At 50.6% G+C, this 27,534-nt stretch overlaps 1 protein-coding gene across 2 annotated transcripts in view; it reads right to left on the bottom strand.

Moving 5' to 3' along the window:
• Positions 1-27,534, bottom strand: part of XPO1 (exportin 1) — a 1,118,801-nt gene that overhangs the window by 705,247 nt on the left and 386,020 nt on the right. For both annotated transcript variants that reach the window (XM_069608010.1, XM_069608011.1), the window contains exon 10: positions 11,846-11,974. In XM_069608010.1, coding sequence (XP_069464111.1) covers positions 11,846-11,974 — 129 coding nt within the window. The remainder of the gene's footprint in view (positions 1-11,845; positions 11,975-27,534) is intronic.

Here is a 27,534-nt window from a genome sequence, read left to right as displayed (position 1 = left end):
AAGCAGGCAACAAGCGCTTACTTACGTGCTTCCAGGCGCTTCTATTCATCACACGGGCTCCATCTTCAACTCACTTCAGCCCGTCATCCGCCATCGCCAGAACCCTGCAAAACAAGAAACATCATTACTAAAGACTTTAAAGACATTAGAATTACTCAAAACTTACCGTTCGTGCAGTAAACAACAGACAGCAGTCCTCTGAAGTCAAGAGGCCTGCTCCCCTTATCCAGTGAAGAAACTGGTTACAGCACCCTGCCCCGAGGCAGATGAGAGCACGGCGTTCACTTACCTAAGGTGAGAGCGTTAACCTTTGGGGTTCTACAGGAGAAGAGAAAGGGAAGAAGAGAGAGACATTCAATAACCCAGTTCCTTAATCCCATATTTTCTATCTGCAGACATCTTACCCTTCGAGTCAGACATACAGTGCACAGAGGTCCAGCCCAAAGAGCCAGCCGTGTGTTACACATCACCTTTGAAGATACGGTATACGCCCAGTCAAGACCGGCGCCTCTACGGGAATCAGGTGAGCGTTACACGCACCAGATAAATGCAGGAGGACCACTTGATAGATCTTACCCTGGCCATGTCCGTGGCCAGCAGACACTGCACTTTGCCCAGAATGGTCCGGGTCCGTTCCTCCGACGGCGAGGCCAGCCGTGCCACTGTCAAGCTTGGCTCCCAGAAACAGGGCGACTTGCGACGGAACCAGGTGGGATTTTGGAAAGTTGATGGAGAATCCCAGGTCTGTGAGCAGCTGGATGGTCTTCGCAGTGTGCTCCACAGCGAGCTCCATCGACCTTGCCCGTATGAGCCAGTCGTCCAGGTAGGGGTAGACGTGGATCCCCTGTAAGCGCAGCCGCGCCGCCACAGGTGCGAGGCACTTGGTGAACAGCCTGGGTGCCGACTTCAATCCGAACAGGAGGGCCTTGAACTGGTAGCGCCGCCCTTGGACCACGAACCTGAGGAACTTTCGGTGTCTTTGCACCCTTCTTGAGCATCGCCCTTACTTCCAACAGTAGTTGAGGGATGTGATTTTCCTTCCTGGCCACGGGTGGAACGCGAGGGCACTTCTTCAGAAACTCTAGGGCATGCCCTTGGGCCAGGGCGTCCAGCACCCAACGGTCGGTGGAGATGGACTCCCACACGCTGACTAACCTCGCCAGCCGGCCTCCCACCTGGCTGCTTCGGCGGGGGCCCGACCCCACGGTCGGTTCAATCTTGTTTGGAGGCCGCCTTGCCTCCTTGTCGAAGACGACGGGCACCACCTGACTTGCCGCGTCCCTTGTAGGCTTCCTGGGACGAAGTTCTTGCCGTTTGGCGGTAAGTGGAGGAGCCACTGCCGGATCCCTTGGAGGCACGTTGTCTGCCTCCGGAGCTCCAAAAGGACGGCAGTGGTCATTGGAGCACTCCCAGTGCCCGGGCAGTCTCTGTGTGTGTCTTGACGGCCTGAAGGGACTCATCAACCGCCTTCCCAAACAGGTTGTTCCCGTCGAAGGGCATGTCCAAAATCTTGGTTTGTACGTCCTGGCAGAAATACGTGGCCTTGAGCCATCCTCGTCGTCTCAAACAAACACCATTGCCCAACTGACGGAAACCGGTGTCAGCGATGTCAGTTGCCACCGTGATGACGTGGTCCGAAGCAATCTCCCCCTCCTGTAGGATTTCGAGGGCCTCAGCCCTTTTGGCGTCTGGAAGGAAGTCTAAGAGGGGCGATTTTGAACCACAACTCCCTGTCGTAGCGGGCTACGATAGCCAGGGCGTTGGCCGCCTTGATAGTCGTCGCTGCGGATGAGATGATCCGTCGTCCCATCGTGTCCAACTTCCTGCCCTCGCCGTCCGGCGGGGAAGTTGATGTCGAGGCCGATGCCCCCGCAGCTTTCTTCTTTGCCACCGCCGAGACAACCGAATCCGGGGTAGGTTGTGCCCAAAGGCACAAGGGGGCAGCGTCGGGGACCCGGTACTTCTTCTCGTACCGGTCCCTCTTTGCCGGCGCCGTGGCAGGGTTCTTGAGGAGGGCAAGCCCCTCATCCCAGATGTCATCAAGAAGCGGTACGGCGAGGACCGTCTTCCTTTTAGCCTCGCGCCGTTGGTATAGGAACCCTTCTTCTTTTCTTCTAGGCAGAGCTGGAAAAGCTCGGATGCCCTGGAAATCATGGCATGAAAGGATCCAATCTCGTCGGGCGGGGAATCCCGAGCAGGGGGCGACGGGGGACTCGTCGCCTCAGTCGTCGCCTCCGTCATCTGTACCTGTCGTAGCCGTGTCCGTGCCTGTATCATCCCCATGGGTAGTAGACCGGGGGGAAGGCAGAGCAGGCCGCAGAGGTGGGAGAGGTGGCGTAGGATGCGTCGTCCTCTTATGCAGTGGACTCTCCGAAGGTCCTGGCTCCGGTTCCCCAATCGGGTCTGGCTCAGGTACCTCCGTCGGGGGAAGGGGCAACCTTGTCCTCATTTCCGAGCATAAGGACTGAATCGCTGACAAAATGGCTGCCGAGGTGTCCTGCGGCGCCGGAAACGATGGGCGCGAGGGTTCTTGAGGAGCCTTGTCGGCGACACAGTCGCTCTCGTTGGGATCCCTCCCGATGGGCTGGGCCTCTTCCACTACTTCGATGAGCTCTTCTTCAGAGGTCGTGTCCATATCCACAATGGCCACCAGCCCCTCCCCACCTTTTCCAACGAGGACTTTGTGGGGGACTTCTCAATGGGCTTGAAAGACGACTCCCTCCGCGGTGGCAGGGAGACTCTGGGTCCTGAGGGCGCCTCCACTGGTGTAGCCTCCACAGGCTGAGGCACGGAGACGGCGACATCCTCAATCGAGGTCTTAGCAGGGTGAATTAAGGCCATCGTCACCTTCTGGATGCCTGGGGCCTTCACCTTGGGGAGAGGGTCCAAGCCTCGCTCCCCCTCTGCTGGAATCTTCGAGATCGACCGGGGCCTCTCCAGAAGCTTTGCCGGGTTCTCGGACTTCCTCTTACCCGAGCCAGAGCGTTGGCTCGTGGTTGATGGCACCGGGGAGGATGCGCCCTGCCTGGCAGCCAAGGAGCCCGACCGTTTGGCGCTCCCGGTGCCCGCGGACTCGCGGTGCTTAGCCTTTTGTTGGGCCCCCGTCGCCGGGGCACCCTCACAGGACTTAGAAGACCACTCAGACTTCTTTTTCTTCTTCTCGCCTGACGGGCTCTTCCCTTCCAGCCAGTTGGCAAGACAGAGGTGGCGATCCTTCATGGTCCGCTCCGACATGTTCCCACAAAACGCACAGTCCTTCTCCTGGTGAGTCTTGTCCTCATGGAGACAGAGGCATAACGAATGCTCGTCCTCCTTGAAAACATTCTGAAGCTGGCATCCAGGGCAGATCCTGAACAGCTTCCCGGGCGTCGAGCTTCCTTTCTCCTCGGCCATGTCCGGGGTAGGCCTCGGAACTTCTGGAATCCTCCAAAAGCGTAAATCGACGAAATCTTCACCCTTGAGGGGCGTAGAAAACTCCGAAACGGATCGCCGTTGATCGGATGTAGAAACGGTGGAGCTTGAGGCTCTATTTAACCGAAAAATGAGAAAAATCTCCTGAAAAAGCGCGAAAACGCAGCAAAAGCTCGAGAGCTACAGCACGAGGACTCCCAGCACTTGAACGTGCGGTAAAAATCTGAGGATGGCTGCCGGAGGCGGGGCTTAGGGAGAGGGCAGTCATTGGCTGGGGGCAGTATGACCCAGAGACCAGTGATTGGTTACTACTAAGAAAGACAGATCAGAAACGAAACTGATACTGATTTTTTTCTATACCGAGGATTCCCGGCTTGACAGGGAATATTCTTGAGCATGTGAATCCATGCCAGACCCCATGCTGGAGAAGTGTGTTCGTTGCCCCGCCGAGTCAATGAAGAACTTTGGCCCAGTAAGGGTGTGGAGTCATCAGTGTCTGGTCATTGGGTGGCGGAAACCCACTGGTGGACTCCTCAGTCGTCGGAGGCCTGGACTCTCTCCGACAGGACAACAGCGGTTGACGATAATGAGCAAGGGAGTCCTTTTTTCAATGTTCTCAGGGGAAAAATTAGCACTGTGGCTCTGGTCGGCGACGTTGATGGACTTCAATGTCCAAGCGCTTCTCTTCACGATTCTGTGGCGGTGCCAGTCATCGGTCTCTCGTAGCTCTGGAAGAGGTCTCCTAGCCAGGTCCTCTATTGGATTAGTTCCTTCATAGTCGCGCAGTTTTCAGATTAGTGAAGGACAGCAGCAGCATTTCTTCTTCCAGTGGGCTTCAAGTTTAAACATCTGTTTCGACTTCAGCTTCTGAACGATTTCTAGTAGTGAGAGGCCACAGATATATTGGGGATCTCCCCCATTTACTCTGCTGGGTCACACTCAGGCAACCAATCATTCAGACGGGCATTCAGGCAGCCAATCGGCTCACAGTGCATTCAGGCCTTTCTTCTCCATCCAGACACTCAACACAGAATGTGGATTCGGACAAGCACTCTGCCATTCAGCACTCCACACTGCATTCATACCAGTTTCAGGCAAGGCAGTCTCAGACATTGCGTCAAACAGCAGATACTAGACACCCATAACAGTTCATGCATATTCATTAAACACGCCATTCACCCAGGTCCCTCCCCACTGGCGTACCCACAAGATACAGTCATTGGGAAGGCTCCAGCCGGTCTGGCCTGGACTTCCCCACAATAGTATACTGGGGAGACCCCCGGCCGGCCCATAGAGTCGGGGTTTGCTCCGCAGTACTTTAAGACAAGACAGCTGCACCTTGAGATGGATGGGGTGCAGGTTTTCTTACTCAAACATCAATCAATAAGGACAACTCAATGGTTTGGCAAAGGGGAGTCCGTTAACTGAGTACAAAAAACAGGGAAACATGGAAATCAACAGTGATGCAATAGTCCGTCTCGCTTCAACTCCCTCGAACTTCATACAAACAGTAACATTTATACCCAAAACTAGTCATCATTGACGTATAACACTGAAAAGTTAACATGCAATTCTATTGGTTAGGAAAAGGTAACTTTACTATAGGTACTATATCTGGATATGTTAACAGAGTGAGGGGATTGGATAAACACTATCGGGTGGGCGTCTAAGCCCTTCCTTCTAACATTACTCTTGTAGACGTCACTAAGAGTACGACGTCCCATTGGTTCTATCTATAGGACCGTCGATTATTTGGTCCATTGTGATTTGGTTGGCTTCAACCGCATGCATAAATCTCCACTTTACTTAGCAGCACTGAGAATGGTCAAACAGGTGCAGGGTGCCCCAATATTCAACCAGCCTCCCTTCAATAAATCATTACTTTAGTGGCTATGTGTCAATTAGTTGGCTGTGGTCGGCCTCGAAACTGTCTTCTTGTCAGGAACTGTTAAGATATCTCTATCTAGGCGACAGCCAGGCGTAGGTGTGAACCCGTGCTGCTTCTCGCGCGGATGGTCACGTGCTGCTCACACCGTGAATCTGCTTAGTTTCCTTCGATTTGTGCATTTAATTCTTTTTCGGCTTGCCACCTGCCTACGCCTTCCTATCTCGGCCTTCCTAAGATCGGCTATTCAGTTCTTAAGCTTCGATTCCGCAAAGCTACTGTTGGCTCCTTCAATTGGTCTGACCTTGGCTCTTCCTGGCTCACGTTGCCTCTGCTGAGTTTCGATTCAGCCATCTCTTCTCGTTTTAGCAGGAATACGAATCCTGTCCTGTTTGACCTCTAATAACCCGAGTTAATTCTGCTTTTGTGTAAAGTGGACTCGCACTTCTAGGACATGCTTAGTTTTGGAGGTAGATTGTGTATAATGGCGCTTGCCGCTCTATTCTTCTACTTAGCATAGCAAGCTGCACTGTTTTCTTAGCTTTCTTGCGGTTACAAGCATATGTGCAGGCATTAGCTGGTTGAATGACTTCATCCTGCTTTACAGCTTAAGTTTCTTTATATGTTAACATTGTTTCTTCTTCTAGGTTCATGATAACCTTATTCATGAAATTGTTTCTTGCGTCATTTTTGGGTCGTCATATCTTCTATCTGCAAGTCTGTCCAAGACTTCTGACGTCACCATTTGTCTTCGATTAAGGCCTTTGTGGTTTCTTCCGGGACGGTATTTAAGCAATCTTCATTTCATTTCATTTGCTGGTAGGGTTTTCTTAATGGGTACCTTACTGTCCATGGTTGTCTGGTTATTGGTACTTCAACAGGTGTTATTCTGATAGGCACCGGGCAGAGCCCTACTGCGGCTCTCTGCTGGTTTATTTGCTCATCATATGTCATATCTCGGTGTGAACGTTCCTGGTACTTCAAAATGTGCGACTGGAGTGCAGGCTTTATTTGGGACCTCTTCTACAATACCATATATGGAACTTCCACCCAAAAGCCAGTCAGGGGGAAGGGACAGAGTCATGGCTTCTGGGGACTTCGGGAATACAAGTTAACGGGGAATAGAAGGCCACAGGGGCCATCTTGTTTCCTATCAGGAACCAACTGATTCCAATGGCAAGGCCTGGGTATCCAAAATGGAGGATACTCAGTACCTGTCAAATTCAGCATGGAGCTGCCACCAGCCCATACCCTGCTCAGTGGGCCACACACAGGTGCACAAAAACATACACTGGGGTACTGGGTTGTACCCCACCCATGGGTGCCATAAGGGTATCCCAAGGGTCTGTACACCAAACCAAAAAGAGGAAGAGCTGCAATGCCAGCAGTCCCACATGGACTCCTCTGCAGAAAATAAAACAGAACGTACACGAAAAAGGACTACAGAACAGGGACAGGGAGGCCCTGTCCCGCCAATGCATTTCTAGCATCAGAGTCTCTACTAGCTAGATTATGCTCCTAGGTAAATCAAAATTCAGTGAGACTGAAAAGTTTAGCAAATAGTACCTCCGATTAGAGCCGCAACTAGATTCTCGTGTTCTAAAAAATAAAAAAATAAAGACAGTAGCGCCTTCATACATCTTAGTTCACCATACGCTCAATGGTGTGTTCAGTCTGCTTCCGGTCCCATGGGAGAATAAAATCCCAAAATAAGTGTGGGGTGTAGGTCCCACCTGCTCCCATATCTTCTGTATATAAGCAATGCAATGTTAGTATTCTTATACAGAGTAAGTTCAAAATTAAGCGAAAACAAAAAGCACTTTTGTAAAGAAAGGGCAAGAAAATAAGTGTCACACTACAGAGTTGAATTCTAAGGAATAGCATGCTCAAGCGGTATGGAGCCCGTGGATGATCTTTCATCAACCACTGTTGATGCCGATCGTTGATGACGGCATTTTGCTCAATTTTGAAAATGCTGTTTATAAGAATACTAACATTACATTGCTTTAATTATATACAGAAGATAGGGTAGCAGGTGGGACCTACACCCCACACTCATTTTGGGATTTTATTCTCCCGTAAGACAAACACTATGTTAAGGTTACTGACGATTCCCAGCCTGACGAGAAATATTCACAGCATTTAAATCCATGAATGATCCAATGCTGGAGAAACAGTCTAAATCACAATAAAAATACATGAGAGGGTGAAAAAAAGGACTCTTTCCGGGTTAGAAATTAAAAGTCCTGAAGTGAAGCAAAATAGCTGGGGGTCTCTAAGGTAGAAGGGAATTAGCACATTTCTGAGAATTCTCCCTAAGTAGTAAAGTGAAATTAGTTTTGCTTATCTTTTTCCTATGTAGGTCCAGAACACCCCATCTTGTGTGGAATGCTGGGGGGTTACTTAGTAACCCCTTTTCCGACGTAGTCATGTACAATTTTTTATGTTACCCTCACTACTTTAAATGGCTGGCGACAGTGGTTTGATTTTCCTACCATTGTGCTTTTCTATAGCAGGTTGAATCCTCACCTGCAGTACAGCATCCATTGGTAACCATTTTGTTAAAATGGCCCCTGTCTTTTTTCACCATTTCTTGTTTTTGAGGTCTTTCTTGGGTTTTACTCTGCGTACCAAACCAGGTTTAACCCCCTTGGTTCGTTTTGCCTTTGGCAGGCTTCAGTACTGAAAGCAGCATCTGGCTTGTGTTTCTGATAGGGCAGGAAGTGAGGGAGGTGCCCGAAACTCCATCCTTAGTCTCCTTGGCTACATGAATGCACCAAGTGACGATTGGCTGGCTGTCCACACAGGACAGCCACCCTGCTGTGCGAGAGACAGCTAAGCTGTGCATGAATGCATGAACTTTGCTGGAGGCCCTTTCCCAACTGGCTGTACTTCCTTGTTGTTGCTGGAACAGAGTGCCAGGGGTCGGGAAATCTGCAGTCTAGTGCAACGTCTTTAAGCTGGATCGAAGTTCCAGGAATATCCTGAGGACCCTCACAAAGTAGGACGACCCAAGCTCGAGTCACCTCACCAGATTGCTGGACTAAAGGAGTGAAGAAAGTCCATCAAGTGTACAAGATCCGCGGTGGTGCTATTTGACGGTAGCTGAAACCGCCCAGAGCCACTGAACTGAAAAGAGCCTGTGGCTGCCACCGACATTCAAACTGCAGCGCAGGAGTCCTCCAGACGTCCTCCCTCTTGTCCCCACAACGGAGACCCAGGAACCCAGGATCTGCAACCAGAACAGAAGCCAGCTGGATCCTTGTTAGGGAGAATTCTCAGAAATGTGTTAATTCCCTTCTACCTTAGAGACCCCACCTCTTTCGCTGGACTTTTAAGACTTGGTATCTCATTGAATTTTAATGTGATTTAATTGATGCGTTTCTTTTGACTTTGGAGTCTGACAAACTCCATAGGAATTATCTTTACATTGTGTCACACAGCACTTTCAGTGTAGTGGCACAGGGAAGTCTTAGATTTCCCAAACGTTTAAATACTTTCTCTTGGTGAAACTGTTTCAAGAGCAGTAAAGGGAAATTGACTTATTTTGTAGCTTTCTAGACCCAGCACACACTATCATAGAATAGGGTGACGAGTGGTTACTTAGTATCCCCTTTGTCTAGTGTCTCATGTAACATCCTACAATAAATTGCTGGTGGTAGTAGTTTACCTTTTACTACCATTGTGTTTTTTTACCGCAGGCTGTTTTCGCAGCTACAGTAAGGCACCCATGGGTGCCCATTTCGTCAAGGTGTCCCCAGTCTTTTTTTGCCATTTCTTGTCAGGAAGGTCCTTCTTGTGATTTACTCTGCGCGCCAAACCAGGTATGGTCGCTTTGTCAGTTTGGTCTTTGGCGGGATTCACCAGTGAAGTATGTCTGGCAGGGGCAAGTAGTGAGGGAGGTGCCTCAAACTCCCTGTGCTTAATTCCCTTGGTTACAGGAATGCACTCAAAGATGATTGGCCGGCTTGCTATCCGGCAAGGACAGCCACCCTGCTGTGCTATTGACAGCTAGGCTGGTAGGCTGGAATGAATGGTATTAACCTGTGTAAAAGGCGAGGCTTTTTGGCTTGGAAGGCAGAGTCAACCACTGGACAAAGGAATCCGAAGAGGAACTTGGAAGAGACGCCTGTTGCAACTCTTGGACCGTTTATTTGCCCAGGGAAGCCGTGCTGCTGTGCTGAAGCTCTGAATTCACCTAGACTAGAGAAGCCCTGCTGGGACAACTTCTCCCTTTGAGCTGGTAGGACCAATCAATTCCAAAGTAAGCCCGTCTGGACATCCTCTCGAAGCTGGTCGCATTTTCACTGCAGTTGCTGCTGAAACTAAAGAGCCAGGGAGAGGAACACCAGATTTTGTGCATTGCTTTCAAGTCGGACCAGAGCGCTAGGAAGATCCTACAGACTTCCCTGAGGCAGTACTGACCAAGCCTGAGCCACAGAGTGCTGGACCCCAGATGCAAGCAAAATCTGAAGTGGTATCCGAGAACCGCTGTGTTAGTATTTGCTGTCTGACGCAAGGAGCTGAAACACTGCTGAATTGAAGTTTGCCCTTTGCTGCCACTAACCGTTCCATTGCAGAGCAGGAGTCGCTCAACATCCTTCCTCTTGTCCCCAAGACTGAGGCCTAGGAACAACAGGATCTGCAGAGCTGCACAGCAGCTGGAACCTTGTCTTCTAACCAGATGTACTGCAATGACTAAGAACTTATCTCTTGTTGTGTAACCTTACTTGCTTTCAGTTGAGACCGGTCTTGGTTACCTTGCAGAGTTGCTAAAGCTTTGCCCTTCACAAGCCTCCCAGCTTGTGGCCCTTCAAGTGTTCAATTTTCTACAAACATTTCTACAAACATTGTGCAAGACTTACCCAACTGCAAAGAAGATCTTCAGCTCCCCTTGACATTGTGCAACAGACATTGGCTGTCCTGGCTTCCTGAAAGACTCATCTTTACCTCAGACTTTGTGCTTTGCATGTTGTTGAAAAGTGCCTGTCTGTTTTATAGCCATTTGTGAACCTCTGCTATCCTTTTCACCTAACTCAGTATCGCTCGGAATGTGCCAGTGATAAATCAATGTCCACAGTGTCCTAGTTATTTAAGTCACCTGAGGGTGTAGGAAGTGTGTGCCATCCCCAATGGGTGCCATTTGATTTAGATAAACTGAGAGTGTGTTTTCAAGTATATTTAAGTGCTACATGTGTTGCTCCCTTTCCGAAGAAGGCTTATATAACTGACTGAAATAAAGTAATAATTGTTTTATCAAGAAACACTGTGGGCAAGTGTTTATTTGGATAATTGTACTGAGAAACTAACATTACTGCTCACATTGACCCCCCGCCCCTTGAGGTAAGCCTGGCTACTCGAACACACTACCAAACTGTAGTTCCGACTTCTACGAAAGGTTGTGTCCCTATTGCCAGGAGGACAAGGTTATTGTAGTGCACCCAAAGGGTACTGCATACAATCCTGCCCAATAATCCTCTTCTTCTAACCTAAGATACTGTGCCGACTAAGGGGTACTTATGTCTTGTCTGTAGCTTGCATCATCTCACCTGAGACTTGCAGTAGCTGCTTTTTGTAGCGGTGATCTCCGCTCTACCTTCCACAAGCCTAACAGCGTGTCGCCCAACAGTGATTTTCTAGAAAACTCTCCAACTTTGTGCAATACTTTTGTGCTATTCAAGAAGTGTCTCAGCTCCAGAGACATGGTTCTAATTGCTTTTGGCTGCCCAAGCTCCCTGCAGACTCTTCTGACCCATTGATTTTGATTCCAACTGTCCCTCATAGGTGGTAACTGGTTTGAAACTATTATTGCTGTGAAAGATTCTATCTACATTTCATTTGGAGATTGGAAAGTGCTCACATGCGCCGAGAACCTGCAAACCTTTCTTCCTCCCTTAACCTTTCCACAACTTCAGAATTTTATAAAGTGCAAAAAGTAATATATAAATGCCAATACTGTACTAGTAATTGAAGTCACCTCAGGTTGTAGGAAGTGTGTATGAAGCATTCTAAAGAGCATCTACTTGCGTATCTTGATTCTGAGAGCGTGTTATGGAGTATATTTTGATTGTAGGACATTGCCCTTTTTAAAGAATGCTAATTTAAAACCAACGGTCAAATACATTATTTTACTAGAAAACCTTGAGTGTAAGTGTATGTGTAGATTTCGATGCTATAGCTCACACCTCCCCTCTTGAGAAAAGTCTGGCTGCTCAGTCACTCTACCAACTTATGTAGTACAGCCCTATTCCAAAAGGTGGGTTACCCAATACCAAGAGGACAAGACTGATGTAGTCTCCAACAGGGTTACTGCATACAATCTTGCCTAACTAGCACAGAGGATGACATGCTTATCCAGTGACAGACATCAACTAGGATCATTTCATTAAATGTGCTAAGGAAATATGGTGCATTGGAATACATATCACTTTCTTTGCAATATTTAATCTTCACAATTTCTTTTTTTTAGAAGTACTCATGTTTTGCCATTATCATAAAACATTTACTGTAGCCTTCACCACTGTACAGAAATCCAAGCCAAAAACATACCTGTTTCAGCTGCATCATGGTCAGTGTAAATAGTGTTACAAACTGTTCTTCATATTGGCTGACGCTCACCCCAGCAATCTCTGTAAGGCACTTCAAGGAAACATTGCGAAACATGGGGACATTTAGAAACTGGGGGGGGGGGGGGAAAAAAGAAACAAACGTTTTTTAAAGTACAGAAAAAAACAAATAATATTAATCTTGGAAAAAACTTAAGCCAAGTTTATGATTGTACTCTGACTATACACAAAAGGTTTCTCAGCATGAAATTAGAACGGTGATTGTAAAGACTGGAGAAGGGTATCTGTACGTCGGCCCCCTAAATGGTACGGTAAAGGCAGAGAACACCGGTCACGCTTCGCTCCCAGCCTTGGTCATTGTGGCACAGGTGGAAGGCGACATCTTGCCAATCAACCTTCCAACTGAAGGCTGAAACAGCCAAACAACCAATAGCCGCCTCCTTTGACAATCAAGGAGCAATATCCACCAGTCACAAGGAACAAGTTACTTACCTGTAACTGTTGTTCTCCAGCATGGGTCTGGCATGGATTCACATGCTCATGAAGATTCCCCCTCGTCAGGCCGGGAATCCTCGGTAAAGAAAAAAAAATCAGTATCAGTTTCGTTTCTGATCTGTCTTTCTTAGTAGTAACCAATCACTGATCTCCAAGTCATACTGCCCCCAAGCCAATGACTGCCCTCTCTCTAAGCCCCTCCCCTGGCAGCCATCCTCAGATTTGGTAGCACGTAAAGTGGCAGTATGACCAAGTGAAGAGCCGCAGAGGGGTAGGTGGGAGGGTTTGCATGTGAATCCATGCCAGACCCATGCTGGAGAACAACAGTTACAGGTAAGTAACTTGTTCCTTTCTCCAGCATGGGGTCTGGCATGGATTCACATGCTCATGAATATAAGAATACATAGCAGTACACGCATGCACAACCACGGGAGGTGGCAAAGGCTCAACATCAAGCATTACATAAACTCAACATTAACCACTCTTACCTCCTCACCAGGCCCACCTTCAGGCGAACAGGTTGCGCAGCACTGCTTGGCCGACCCTGGACTCCTCCCTGGAATCCTGGTCGACGCAGTAAAATCTCGTGAAGGTGTGCGTCGACCTCCACGTAGCAGCCCTGCAGATGTCCAGCAGAGGCACACCAGACAAGAACGCCGTGGTAGCAGCGATCGCTCTGGTCAAATGGGCTCTCGGACGGCCGGGCAACGATCGGTTTGCCAAACGGTGACAGTGCATGATGCAGCCGGAGAGCCTTCTGGAAATGGAAGCCTTTGAGAGAGCCTTCCCTTGGTTCACAGGTCCAAAGTTCAGAAATAGCTGTGACGTCTTCCGAAAACTCTTCGTGCGGTCCACGTAGAACTTCAGCGCTCTAGCCACATCCAGCGACTGCAAAGTCCTCTCGGCCGGCAACGAAAAGAAAACTGCTAACACCAAGGGCTCGTTGAGGTGGAAGTCCGACGCCACCTTGGGCATAAAGGAGGGGTGTGTCCTCAGCACCACCCTCGTGTCGTGAAAAGTCAAGTATGGAGGCTTGCAAGATAGGGCCTGGATCTCTCCCACTCGTCGTGCGGAGGTGATGGCCACAAGAAATGCTGTCTTCCACGACAGGAACTTCAATGGCGCCGAATGCAGAGGCTCGAATGGCGCCCCCATGAGCCTAGACAGCACCACGTTGGGTTCCCACGCCGGGGCAGGAGCCTTCACCGGCGCGAACAATCTGAACAGTCCCTTCATAAATTCCTTCACCAGGCGATGATACAAGGACGCCCGTCCCGTAGTTCTGGTGTTTCGGGAGATCGCAGCCAAATATATCTTGATGGAAGCGTGAGCTAGTCCAGCCTTGGCAAGCGACAGTAGGTACGGCAGTACTTGAGGGGCCATAATCCGCAGAGGGTTAATCTTCTGTGCACGGTACCAGACAGAGAACCTCTTCCACCTATGTCCGTAGCACTTGAGGACGCCCTGGCCATTGCAAGAACCTCTCTGCAGTCAGTCGGGATATCGTACCCTCCAAACTCTAGTGCTGCAGGAGCCAGGCCTGCAAGTTCAGCGACTCCGGGTCGTGATGAAGGATGGCGCCTCCTTCTCTGGAGAGAAGATCTGCGTCCGTCAACAGCTTGACTGGTGGGGACACTGACAAGTCCAGAAGGTCTGGGAACCAGATCTGTCTAAACCACGCCGGTGCGACGAGGATCATTCTGCATCAGGACGTCTTGAGCTGGTTGATGAGTCGGAGCAGCAACGGCAACGGAGGAAACGCATAGTAACAGGCCCTCACAGGGGAAGGAGAAAGCATCGCCCATGCTCCTCGGTTGGGGAAACCTGCTGGCGAACCTCTGGCACTTGGGAGTTTGTCGCCGTCGCTAACAGGTCGATCTGGAGTTTGCCCCATCGCTGAAAGAGTCGGTCCACTTGATCCTGGCGTAGTTCCCACTCGTGGCACAAGCGCAGCTCTCTGCTGAGCGAGTCGGCGATGGTGTTTTTTTATCCCCGTCAGATGAAACGGCACCAGAAACATCCCTTGAGGAACGGCTCAATACCACAGGTCCTGGGCTTCCTTGGATAGGGCCGGGGGATCTGGTTCCGCCCTGCTTCCGGATGTAGAACATTGTGGTGGTGTTGTCGGTGAAGATCCTCACCACTTTGCCCTTGAGGGATGGGAGAAAGGACCTGAGGTCCCAAAACACTGCCCGGAGCTCCAGGATGTTGATGTGGAGCGGCTTCTCCTCCGGGAGCCAAAGGCCTCTCGCATGAAGATCTCCGGTGTGGGCTCCCCAACCCTCCAGGGAGGCATCCGTCACCGTCGCCTGGTGGGCCGGGGTCTGAAAGTCTGTCCCCGCCGCTAGATGAGCGCGGAGCCCCACCACCGGTTCGCTCGTCAGAAGGTGTCATTGAGAGGGATCCTGTCCTCGAAGCTGTCCATCGCTTGAAACCAGCGGGCGTCGAAGAACTCCTGTAGAGGGCGCATCCAAAGCCTGCACAGGCGCACAAGAGAAATGCAAGAGGACATCATCCCGAGGAGGGACTTGAAGGACCTCACTCTGGCCAAGTCCTTGGCCAGCAGACGCTGCACCTTGCCTAGGATGGCATTTGTCCTTTCCTCCGACGGCGGAGCCAGACGCGCCACTGTGTCGAGCTGGTCTCCCAGAAACAGTGCGACTTGCGAGGGGACCAGGTGGGACTTGGGGAAGATGGAGAACCCCAGGTCCGTGAGCAGCTGGACGGTCTTCGATGTGTTCTACGGCGAGCTCCCTTGTCCTTGCGCGGATGAGCCAATCGTCTAGGAAGGGGTAGACGTGGATCCCCTGCAGGCGCAGCCACGCCGCCACTGGAGCGAGGCACTTGATGAAAACCATGAGTGCCGACTTCAATCCGAACGGGAGGGCCTTGAACTGGTAGTGCTGCCCTTGGACCACGAACCTGAGGAACTTCCGGTGCCCTTTTAGAATGGGAATGTGAAAGTATGCATCCTCCAAATCCAACTACAGGAAATCGCCCTCCTCCAGCTGTCCCAGCGTGTGCTGGGGGGTGACCATGCAGAACTTCTGTGCCTTGATGTACTTGTTCAGTCGTCGCAGGTCTAGGATGGGTCGCCACCCTCTCGTCTTCTTTTTCACAAGGAAGTACCTTGAGTATACTCCGGAGCCCCGGAGACTCTTTGGGACAAGCTCGATGGCACCTTTGAGCATCGCCCTTACCTCCAACAGCAGTTGAGGGACGTGGTTCTTTCCTGGCCACGGGAGGAATGCGGGGGCACTTTTAGAAATTCGAGGGCGTGCCCCTGGGCCAGGTCATCCAGCACCCAACGGTCGGTGGAGATGGACTCCCACACGCTGACTAACTTTGCCAGCCGGCCTCCCACTGGAGTGCTTCGGTAGGGGCCCGACACCACGGTCGGTTCATTCTTGCTTGGAGGACGCCTTGCCGCCTTGGCCTCCCTGGCAATGACGGCAGGATCCACCTGACTTGTCTCGTCCTCTATAAGCTTCCTGCGACGAGGAGCGGGCCGCTTGGCGATACGCAGAGGAGCCACCACCGAATCCCTTGGAGGCACCCTGCTTGCCTCCGGAGCTCCGAAAGGACAGCCTTTGTTGCTGGAGAACTCCCAGGGCCTTCGCTGCCTCGGTTTTCGTCTTGATGGCTTGGAGGGACTCATCCACTGTTTTCCCAAACAGGTTGTTCCTGTCGAACGGCATGTCCAACACCTTGGCTTGTACGTCCTGGCAGAAATCGGTTGCCTTGAGCCACCCTCGTCTGAGGCAAACGCCGTTGCCTAGCTGGCGGAAACCGGTGTCGGAAATGTCTGTTGCCACAGTTATGGCGCGGTTCGACGCCACCTCACCTTCTTGCTAGATCTCCAGGGCCTCAGCCCTCTTGTCGTCCGGTAGGAAGTCCAACAGGGGGAGGGCGATCTTGTACCATAACTCCCTGTCGTAGTAGGCCACGATCGCCGCCGTCGCTATTGTCGTCCCCTTCGTCGGGATCCCTCCCATGGGACTGGGCCTCTTCAACGCCCTCGTCGAGGCCCTCCAAGACTTCAACCAGTTCCTCCTCGGAGGCTGTGTCCACCATGGCCACCGGCTCTCCCCCCCCCCCCCCTCTTTTTCCGCCGGGGTCTTCACGGGGGTCTTCGATGGGCCTGAAAGAGGCTTCCCTCCACAGTAGCAGGGAGACTCTGGGCCCCGAGGTCGCCTACACCGGAGTAGCCTCCTCAGGCTGCGCCAGGGCCGGTGCGACTTCCTCGATAGAGGCCTTGGCCGGGTGAATCAAGGCCTTCACCACCTTCTGCGGGCCTGTGGCCTTCACCTTGGGGGGAGGGTCACCGCCTCAGTCTGGATCCTCAGATCGACCGGGGCCTCTCCAGAAGCTTCGCCGGGTTCTCGGCCATCCGCTTCCCTGAGCCAGAGCGTTGGCTCATGGTTGATGGCGCTGGGGAGGATGCTCCCTGCCTGGCAGCCGAGGAGCCCGACTGTTCGGTGCTCCCGGTGCCCGCAGAGCTTTGCCTTCTGTTGGGCCCCTGTCGCCGGGGCGCCCTCACAGGACTTAGAAGACCGCTCAGACTTCTCACCTGACGGGCTCTTTCTTTCCAGCCAGTTGGAGGGACGAAGGTGTCGGTCTCTGATGGTCTGTTCCAACATGTTCCCTCAAAACGCACAGTCCTTCTCCACGTGCGTTTTGTCCTCATTAAGGCAGTAGAGACATTTCGAGTGCTCGTCCTCCTTGAACACATTCTGCAGCTGGCAACCAGGGCAATCCTTGAGCAGCTTTCTGGGCGTCGAGCTTCCTTTCTCCCTGGCCATGTCCGAGTAGGCCGCAGAAACTTCTTGACTCCTCCAAAAAGCGTAGCTCAACAAAAACGTCACCCTTGATGGGCGTAGAAAATCCGAAACGGGTCCCCGTTGATCAGATGTAGACACGGTGGAGCTTGAGGCTCTATTTGACCGAAAAATGAGAAAATCTCTTTGAAAAAGCGAGAAAACGCAGCAAAAAGCTCGAGAGCTAAACACGAGGACTCCCAACACTTGAGCGTGCGGTAAAAATCTGAGGATGGCTGCCAGAGGAGGGGCTTAGGGAAAGGGCAGTCATTGGCTGGGGGCAGTATGACCCAGAGATCAGTGATTGGTTACTAAGAAAGACAGATCAGAAACAAAACGGATACCGATTTTTTCTTTACCGAGGATTCCCAGCCTGATGGGGAATATTCATGAGCATGTAAATCCATGCCAGACCCCATGATGGAGAAGATGGTTGTCACGTGACCATGACGTTGGACGTACGGAAAGTAGTTCTGCAGCAAACAAATACAGAGTAGTAACTCTAACATTGCATTGCAACTTTGTTACCACAATGCTTGTCCCTCAGAGTCCTCACTACTGACTCTTGCCTTCCCTTTGGTCTTTAGAGCCTCTTCGCTCCTGCTACTCTGTTTCTCAGCGGCCACGCCGCCCTTCTATCCAGCTAGGATTCTTCCTAGTTCTCTAATCAATTCTGCCAATTACGGTCGAGCTTCTGCTACTGCCTCCTTGCATTCTCCTGACTGCCTGCTCATCCGGCAATCCAGCATCGGACCGCTCAGCACTCCGCTAGGTTTTTTTTGCCCTTACGGGGGATTTTTTCCTTGGATCTGGCCTTTCTGGCAGCCAGTCTGCCCTGTGGAGGACTGACCCTATTTGCACGAAAAGAAGACCAAGACTACACAAAAACCACAAGTAAAACGCAAATCTAAGAACACCCCAGCAAGCCTCAATATGTTAACAGTGGACGAGCAGCCAGGCTTAAGCATTCAGGAGGTGATGAAGGCAGGTTCTCAAGTACAGCATTTCCTAAAAGCTTCCACAAACAGAATGTCCGCACACTACGTTGGGTGATAAAATAACTTCATGTAAAAAAAGGGTTCAGGAATATATACACATTTGTAGTTTGAATACTTATTCAAAGAATGGCAAATACATGAAAAATTACCTTGATGGCGATTCAGGTTCCCTTATTCCAGATTCTCCCTCCTTCACAACTGGTTGTGAACGCCTGCATCCGCACAGGAGGGTCAGAAAAGCTGGCTGCAAAACATAGCTGTCCCTCCGTGTGCCAGGCCACACCTTACCCCCTACGTCACCAAAATTCCACACCCAGTTCCTGTGGTTCCGCTGAGAGCAGTCAAATTTAAGTATATGCTTATGGTAGATTATGGCTGGGGGCTTGTTGTGAAGGGAGAGCCTGGACTAAGGACCTGAATCACCATGAATGTCATTTTTAATTTCTTGCATCCTTGCTCTCCCTCCTTGCCAACTGGTTGGGACCAGACTAAAAACGCTCATAATAAGTAAGGGTGGCAGAGACAGCAGGTACGGAATTCAGGCAAACAAGTTACAGATCAATTCTTGGCCGAATTTCGCATATTTTCTAGGGGATGTATTCATAGCATAGTGCTTGCAAAAGGCAAGCAGGGTAGCCCATGTAGCATCTCTACAGATTTTTACAATGGAAACCTGTCTGTTGAAGGCTACGGATTATGCCTTGGCTCTAGTGGAATGAGCCTGAAGTCTCTGCAGAATCGTGAGCCCTTTAATATCATAAGCCTTGGAGATACAGGAGACAACCCATCTGGGAATGGAGCTTTAGCTGCTTTATAGCCAGGAGAAAGACCACCGTTCGTAATGAAATGCTGGCTATAAGAATCAGTGTTAGATTATGACATTTTGAATTTTTCCAATATTTTGTGCATCAATGGGAGAGGTGGAAATGCATAAAGGGCTAGGTTTGACCAATAAAGATGTAGCGCATCTCCAGAGACTGAAGACCCTGACCTTGCTTTGACACAAACTGAGAACATACAATGTTGTGGCTGGTTGGCAAAGAGGTCTACTGATGGATGGCCCCGCATCTGAATTACCTTTTCTACTGACGGTTTCAGCTCACACTTGTGCGGAGCAGACTGTAACCTGCTCAGTCTGCAAGGACATTCTCCCTTCCCTCCAGTTGGGACACCAAAACAAGAAAATGGGATTCTGAATGGCCCAATACCAAATCTTCACTGCTAGGAGGCACATGGGAAGGGAACAAGAGCCCCCTGCTTATTGATATAGAACATTGCAGTGGTATTGTCAGTTACAATCTTCAACAGCTTTCCTTGTGCAGACATTATTTTAGAGCAAGAAATGGCTTAGGTCCAGGACATTTATGCGGTCCTTTTCCTGAGAAGACCAAAGGCTGTGTGCTGTTAGACTTAGACAATGGGCTCCCCTACTGTACTCGGATGAGTCTGTTGTAATAACTATTTGGTGAAGAGGTGTCTGAAAAGGAGACCCCGATTAACAGGTTCACTGGTGAGTTCCACCAGATTAGTGAGTCTTGCTTTGGAATTTGAATGTTCCTTTACTGTGAATGCAACAGCTGGTTCCAGTTGCAGGCACAATGCCACTGGACCGTTCTCATACAGAGTCTTGAAAAGGGAAGACAATGCATTACTTACCGTAAAAGCATTTCTGATGGTTGTATCTGCTTAGATTCACATGCTGTGCATAGGTCCGACATCCAGTGGTCACTGCGGAGTATTGCATTTTGTTTTTCGTAGGAGCACCAAGAGCCTTTGAAACCACTAAGTTGTTACAATCGGTTTTGTTTTGTTTTGAATTTTAAGATAGTTTTGTTGAATTGCTTCCACCCTTTCCGGGGGATGAAAGGCTCCGAGTAGAGTAGAGTAGTATCTATAACTGCTCCTAGGAATTGGATCATTTGCGAAGGTATACGCTTGGATTTTGCCATGTTTATGGAAAAATGTCTCGGGAGGATAGCTCAGTGTGATGCTGGAGGGACAGGGCCTCCCTGTCCTTGTCCTGTAGTCATTTTTCATTTGTGTTCTGTATTGTTTTCTGCCCAGGAGTCCATGTGAGACTCCTGGCAGTGCAGCTCTTCGTTTTTTTCCCCACAGAGCAGGGTATGGGCTGGTGGCATGCTGAATTCAACAGGTGCTCTGAGTATCCTCCATTTTGGGAAACCCAAGCCCTGCCATTGGAATCAGTTGATTCCCGATAGGAAACAAGATGGCCCCTGTGGCCTCTTTCCTTCTAGTGCCCGTTACCTTGTTTTCCCAAAGTAAGCCCCGACTGTCCCTTCCCCCTGACTGGTTCCATATATGGTGGTGTTGTCAAGTCCAAGCCAGACTGGCAGGAGCCTTCCCAGTGACATTATGTTGTGGAATCTGATAAGACTTGTTGTACCACTTAGAATTGTATATATTTGCCATTTTAGATTTACTGAGCACAAAGTGAGTTATTATGTATATAACTTTGAACCTTAATTATATAAAGACTGTTTAACGAATACAGTGCGTGGACATTCCTTTGTGGGCGCTTGGGGACTACATTGTACTTAAGAAGCAGCCTGCATCATCTCCTGAGAAGCTAGGCCTCGATTGCTGGCCTACGTTACCAATAATAGAAAATCTTGGCCGGGTCCTCTGTGCCTCTCCTCTGCCATATGAAGAGCAGGAGAACAGACACCCCCTCCAGTATTTACACTCAGCAGCAACGTGCTCGCCTTGGAAGCAAAACAGAGCCACACAGGTTCAATCCCCAGGCCCACGCTTCGAAACCTCTGGGTATTAAAGGCATGGTCTAGTAAAAATGTTTATTGTCCCTACGGGTCGGCCATGTTTTTTTAAGCCTAGGTGGCTCGATTTTAGAAAACTTTCCTATGGACCTTACCAGAGTTTTTGTCCATTTAACGCACGCGAAAACAGGCACCAGGGAGCCCCCATTTTCTGATAATCCTATCACTTGCCGCATCGCCCTGGCTGACCTGCTTCTGCGGCACTAAATCAATTCCCCCGCCCCTGAGCCTGTCATCAGCGGACTCATACCGCCCATTTCCCAACGCCAAAGCACGTCTTGTGTCAACATTAGATGCGCTTCAGCTAATGACGCGTCGCCATGGAAATGGCAGGACGCCTCTTTCCTCAATAAGTATAAACAGACCGTTTCACAACACAGCAGCAGATTTTCGATTCCATTCCTCTCTCTGTGTTAGAGTATTTTGTGACTCGTTTCTGTGCTCTGGTCAGCTACCTTCGCCGCTTGTAGCCCGTGTGAACACCTGTACCATCTCGGTAAATTATTTTACTTTGTTTACCACACAATGGCTACAATAATACCTTACATGTATGAGCCTGAGTATGAGGAACTACTGGAAAGGGAAGCACGCGAAAACGATTGGGATTCGGACGGCAGTTGGCAGGACGAATCAACAGATGAAGAGCCTTGGCCTAGTCGCATGGACGGCGTCTCCACCTGGTGCACATGCAATGGGTGCGAGCTAATGCCAACCGAGGAGGAGAAATGCTGCTGCCGAGAAAACTCGGGATGCCTGGCCTACATTTCGGAAGGCGAGCCACGACCGCAATGCATCACCGAGCTGCCAGACTTAAGGGCAGCCTGCCTCACACGGGCCATGTTGAGAATAATGATGGTGCTTATGCACGAACTTCGCCCAACTGTTCGTCCTCGTAATCCGAGTAACGAGTAAGTATAATCTGCTTGTCATGCCACTCCCATTTCATGATCTTCTACTATATCCAAAATTACATCTACATATCATTGTAACGCATGCAAGTCGTTCAATAGTGTGCATTGTCTAGATAGCATTTGTCCGTGCAGAAAGCCATTAGTTACAAGAATTGTCATTGACAACAAACGTTTATTAAACTTATCTTGGTCATTTAAAAACAGTTTGTTTAATTCCTTTTCACAGGTGGTACAGGCTGGTGGCCTATCGTTCCTTTACATGGTGGCTCCACGGCAGGCTTGGACACCGCATTCGTTCGAAGAGTGATACCGCCTGTGCCGTTCGTGCCATTAGAGAAACGTTCCCGAGTGACAGCGGTCAGTACAGGGGATCTTCTCTCGCTGTGCTGCAACCTGACCAGTATAATCTTTAAAGTCTTGTATTTTTGTGTCATGAAAATAAGATACAAAATAAAACACCACATATTTTAACAACTGTTTCGATTTTTTTAATGAATCAAGAGCGTCTCCATTCAAGGATGGACGTCAGACATCTGTGCTCCGAATGGGTGAAGGTCTGGTCGCTGTGAAGCAGGGTGGTCACTATCCATCTAACCTAACATAACATATTCTCGATAATGCATGCACTAAATAACACTTGTTCAAAGTCTTTCAGTAGGTTATGTCTCTATAAAAGTCACTCATATATCTATACTAACAATTATCATTGGATTATACAGGCCTTAGGGTCTTGACCACTATAATACACCAGTTGAAGTGTGGGTCTGTGCTCACAAGAATCTCTGGTATGTGGTATTTGTTATTGATAATCAACGATATACTATCAAAGGCGGTTCGCACCCGGGGATGAGCGCTGGCAGGGGGGGCTGTCACGGGCGCAAACAGCCAAGGTGCCAAACAGCATGTACACTTCAAAAGGTATCCCACGCCCAGGGGCCATCGCTCACATGGCCTCAGACCCCGTGTCTACAGCCAGGCCTCCCCTTCAAGCAGGCCGCCCCCCTAAGACCACGACATACATACGTCATTCATTCACAAACACACCCCTGTTTCTAATACTTTATAAACCACTTGATATGTCTCATGAGAACATCCTTGTGCTTTGCAAGTCAACTCCTGAACGTGCTACCTGGCAACCACTGAGATCTACGCTAATCTGCTCGTTGTCGTGCTATCCGTGAACTTCTGTGACCGCTTAGAGCAAACCCATCAGTGTGCTACCTGTGGCCACCCACCTATTCTCCTGCAACATACTGCTCTGCTCTGCTTGCTGAATCCAACTGTTTGTTGGTCAAGGTAAGGCCATGTATCCTAGTCATATTTCGCAATTTTTAAATTTCTATCTATTTGCGAGTAGAGTACACAATAGTGCTATGTTCATTGGTCTCATTGCGATTGACTTGAGTTTCCATTGCTATGCTATCAATAGATCTATTTATTTTCATCTGTGTCTATTGTCATCGAATTGCATCCTTCGGGGGTCCAGTCTATAATGTAAGCATGTTTCCTTCTCGTGCAAGACAGAACATCCAAGGGACGAGTCACATGTTCAGATTTTAGTCACATCATTTATATATGTGTGCAACTTATGCAAATACTAAGCCGCACATAATGAACTGGTATAGTTCCTGCGACCAAAACAAACCTTGCATTGATCATTGTATGATTCAGTTACTTTTGTATCAAATCTTTATTCTTGAAGATTGTATAATAATGTCGATATTTACTTTTCAGATTTATCAACAATGCCTGCCTGTTCGATTAGCGGTTGCCCTTCGAAGACCCATGCGAAATCTGAAGGCACTACAATGCATGTATTCCCGAAAACTGTTGATCGAATAAGAGAATGGGTCAGACAATGCGGATATCCACTGGATGAGCTGGAAAGTAGAGTCCAACAAGTCTTACAGGACAAGAGGGGTGATCGATACCGCATCTGCAGCCGGCACTTTTCCTTGGACATGTACACAACATCTTGGGTAAAGAAGAATAAACGGCGAACGACACGGAAATTGCTCGAAAACGCTATTCCCACTCTATTCGTCCACATTCCGCCACCGGTGAGTCAAGTGCCCTCCTCCCAGATGTCATCGATCAGAGGCACCGCGATGACAGTCTACCTCTTGGCCTCCCGGCGCCGATAGAGGAAACCTTCCTTTTTCTGCTCCTCCGGGCAGAGCTGGAACAATTCGGACGCCCTGGCGATCATGGCGTGGAATGAGCCAATCTCGTCGGGCGGCGAAGCCCATGCGACGGGAGACCCGTTCCGTCGCCCTCAGAACCCGTCGTCGAGCCCAACGCACCGTCATCTCCCGACTCGTGGGAGGATGAGGAGGGAACTGTAAGCCTTACGGGGGCGAGAGGAGGAGAGGGTTGGGTCCTCCGTCGTTTGTTCTGAGGACTTCCCGACGGGCCAGGTTGCGGGTCCTCCGGCCTCGGCCGTGGGAATCTCGTCCTTACCTCAGAGCATAAGGACTGGATGGCAGACAAAATGGCCGCCGAGCCATCCTGAGGCCTAGGTTCCGGCTGCGCCGGAAGGGAATGCCGCTCTTCCTCGCCATCGTCTTCCTCGGTTATCTCCCGAGGATCTTCCTTACGGGATCGAACCTTCTCGAACTGGACTTAGAGGTTCCTCACGGCCTCGGTCAATTCCTCCTCCGAGGCTGACTGAGCTCGAGGAGGCCACCATGCACCCCCTCGCTTCTTCCATCATGGCGTCCACGACGATGGGCTGAAAAGAGGATTCCCTCCTTGGCGGCAGGGAAACTCTAGTCCCGGAGGCAGTATCCGCTAGCGGGGTCTCTGCCGGCTTGGCCAGATTCGCCGCGATCGCCTCGATAGAGGCCTTTGCCTGCTGGGTAGGGTCCTTCACCACCTTAGGTGCGTCCCGGGCCTTCTCCTTTGGGGGAGGGGCGACGCCTCCCTCCCCCTCTTCCAAGATCGGACGGGGCTTCTCCCGAAGCTTACCCAGGGTCTCGGACTTCCTCTTCCCCGAACCGGAGCGCTGGCTCGTGGTTGACGGTGCTGGGGAAGGTGCGCCCTGCCTGGCGACCGAAGAGCCCGATCTGTCGGCGCTCCCGGAAGCAGCAGACTCGCGGCGCTTGGCCTGGTGTTGGGCCCCCATCGCCGGGGCGCCCGCACAGGACTTAGAAGCCCGCTCGGACCCTTTCTTCTTCTCACCCGTTGAGCCCTTCTCCAACCAGCTGGCGAGATCGACGGTTCCTCATGGTCCGCTCCGACAAGATCTTGCAGAACTGGCAGTCCTTCTCTACATGAGTCTTGTCCCCATGAAGACAGTAGAGGCATCGCGAATGTTCGTCTTCCTTAAACACATTCTGCAGCCCGCATCCAGGGCAGCAGCGAAACAGCTTGGGTCCGGGCGACGAACTCGCATCCTGGGTGTGAAAGAAGACTGGTAGGGGGTGTCTGTACTTCTGCTCTCTATATGGTAGAAGAGAGGCACAGAAGACCCCAGCCAAGATTCTCTATTACGGTAGCAATGGACGAGCAATCGAGGCCTAGCTTCTCAGGAGGTGATGCAGGCTGGTTCTTAAGTACAGTGTAGTCCCCAAGCCCCCACAAAGGAATGTCCACACACTGTATTGGTTAGAACACAGTCTTTATATAATCAATATTCAAGGTTATGTACACTTATCATAATAACTCACTTTGTACTTAGGAAAATCAACAATGGCAAATATATACAATTCTAAAGTGGTACCACCCTTTGTATTAGATCTCATTAAAGTGCATCAACAATACTGTAACAATGTCACACAGATCAATAGAGCGAAACCAGCAATAGAGAGAGGAGAGAAAATAAGATGGTTGAGCAATAGGCAGAATACTGGCCCCTACCACTAGACACAGTTCTGTGTCGAGATCCCCCCCACCTGGGCAACCTGTAAAATAAAGATATAGCACAAGCCCAGTCCATATATTGTTCTGCAAGTCTTATTCCCTACTATAATGTTTTTACCCCCCCAATGTACCTGGTGGAGTCGAGTTCTTCGAAGAGGCGTCGACAGATCCTTCTTGAGCGACCCCCTTTCAAGCGGGAGTCACGGATCGTCGAGAGGTGTCGAGAAGCGTCGAGGAACTCGGTGTTCGGCGACGGGGAATCGAAAGCCCTTCTTGAATGCCTTCCCTTTCAAGCGGGAGACACGGGGCGTCGAACGTCCGTCGACAAACAGGGTAGAACGGCGTCGATGAGGCGGCAGCTTCGTCCGAGCGGTGCTCGTCGGCGTCCTGCAAGGCAGAGGCGTGCGGGGCACCTCGGTGACAATAGTTCTGGACCGCAAAGATTGTGGAGACGGAGGCCCAGCAAGGGCGTCGAGTCGTTCGAGTCTTTGTGGTCTTCGGGTGGCGGGAAACCCACTGGCAGGTTTCTCCTCGGCGCGTTGGTCGTCCTCGACTTTCTCCGGCAGGATAAAGCGGTCGACGGTGCGGACGAGGGAGTCCTTCGATTCGAATGTTCTTAGGCAAAGGAGCGGACGGCTCCGGTCGTCGGCGGCACGGCGTCAAGTGGTTCCCACAGCTGGGCAACACAACTTCGACGGGCCTCCAGCGGTTACACAAACCTGCGAACCCTGGTCGACAGCAATGGACTTCGATGGCGGCGATGTCCGGGTGCTTCACTTCAATCTCCTCGGCGGTCCCGTCTCGGGTCGGCAGCCTTTCGAGGGTCTGTCTTCCAGGGCGCTTCGGCGAAGATGGAGCGGTGCTCGATGGTCCCTCGGAGCGCGGGAAGAGGGCGCCTTACCAGGTCCTCTCTCGGGTCAGTCTTCGACGATTTCGGCAGCCTTCGGATCGGTCGAAGCAAATGCAACAGCAAGTCTTCTTCTTCCAGCTGGACGTCGAGGATCAGCAGTTCCAGTTACTCTTAGAGTGGAGACTCAGCTCCTGAACGCTTCTGAACGTTCCCTGAACCTTCTGAACGTTCCCTGAACCTTCTGAACGTTCCCTGAACCTTCTTACCAGTGGTGAGAGGTCCCCAGATATACTATTCTGTCTCTCATCCACACTGTTGCCACACACTCAGCAGCCAATCATACAGAAGGGCATTCATGCAGTCAGCCAATCAGGCACACAGTGCATTCAGGCCACACTCCTCCCTTTCAGACACTCACAACAAGGAATGTGGATTGGGACAAGTACCCAGCCATTCCACACTACACACTGCATTCAGGCCAGTTTCGGGCAGGGCTGTCTCAGTCTTTGTCTCTCATGCCAGAAACCAGACAACCACAACAAGGAGTGTATATTGGTCACACACTCCATTCACCCAGGTCCCACCCACAGGAGGTACCCACAACATACAGTCACTGGGAAGGCTCCAGTCAGTCTAGCTGGGCCTTCACAACAACACCATATATGGAACTTCCACCAAACAGCCAGTCAGGGGGAAGGGACAGAGTCAGGGCTTCCCAGGACTTTGGGAAACAAGGTAACAGGCAATAGAAAGCAAGAGGCCACAGGGGCCATCTTGTTTCCTTTCAGGAATCAACTGATCCCAATGGCAGGGCCTGGGTATCCCAAAATGGAGGACACCCAGAGCACCTGTCAAATTCAGCATGGAGCTGCCACCAGCACATACCCTGCGCTGTGGGCCACCCACAGGTGCCCAATTACATACACTAGGGGCACAGGGTTGTAC

This window comes from Ambystoma mexicanum, chromosome 4q, assembly GCF_040938575.1.
Source record: "Ambystoma mexicanum isolate Mex_15411 chromosome 4q, UKY_AmexF1_1, whole genome shotgun sequence".
Taxonomy (NCBI): Eukaryota; Metazoa; Chordata; class Amphibia; order Caudata; family Ambystomatidae; genus Ambystoma; species Ambystoma mexicanum.
The sequence above is the reverse complement of the archived record's forward strand: the minus strand, read 5'-3'. Positions and strand labels throughout refer to the sequence as shown.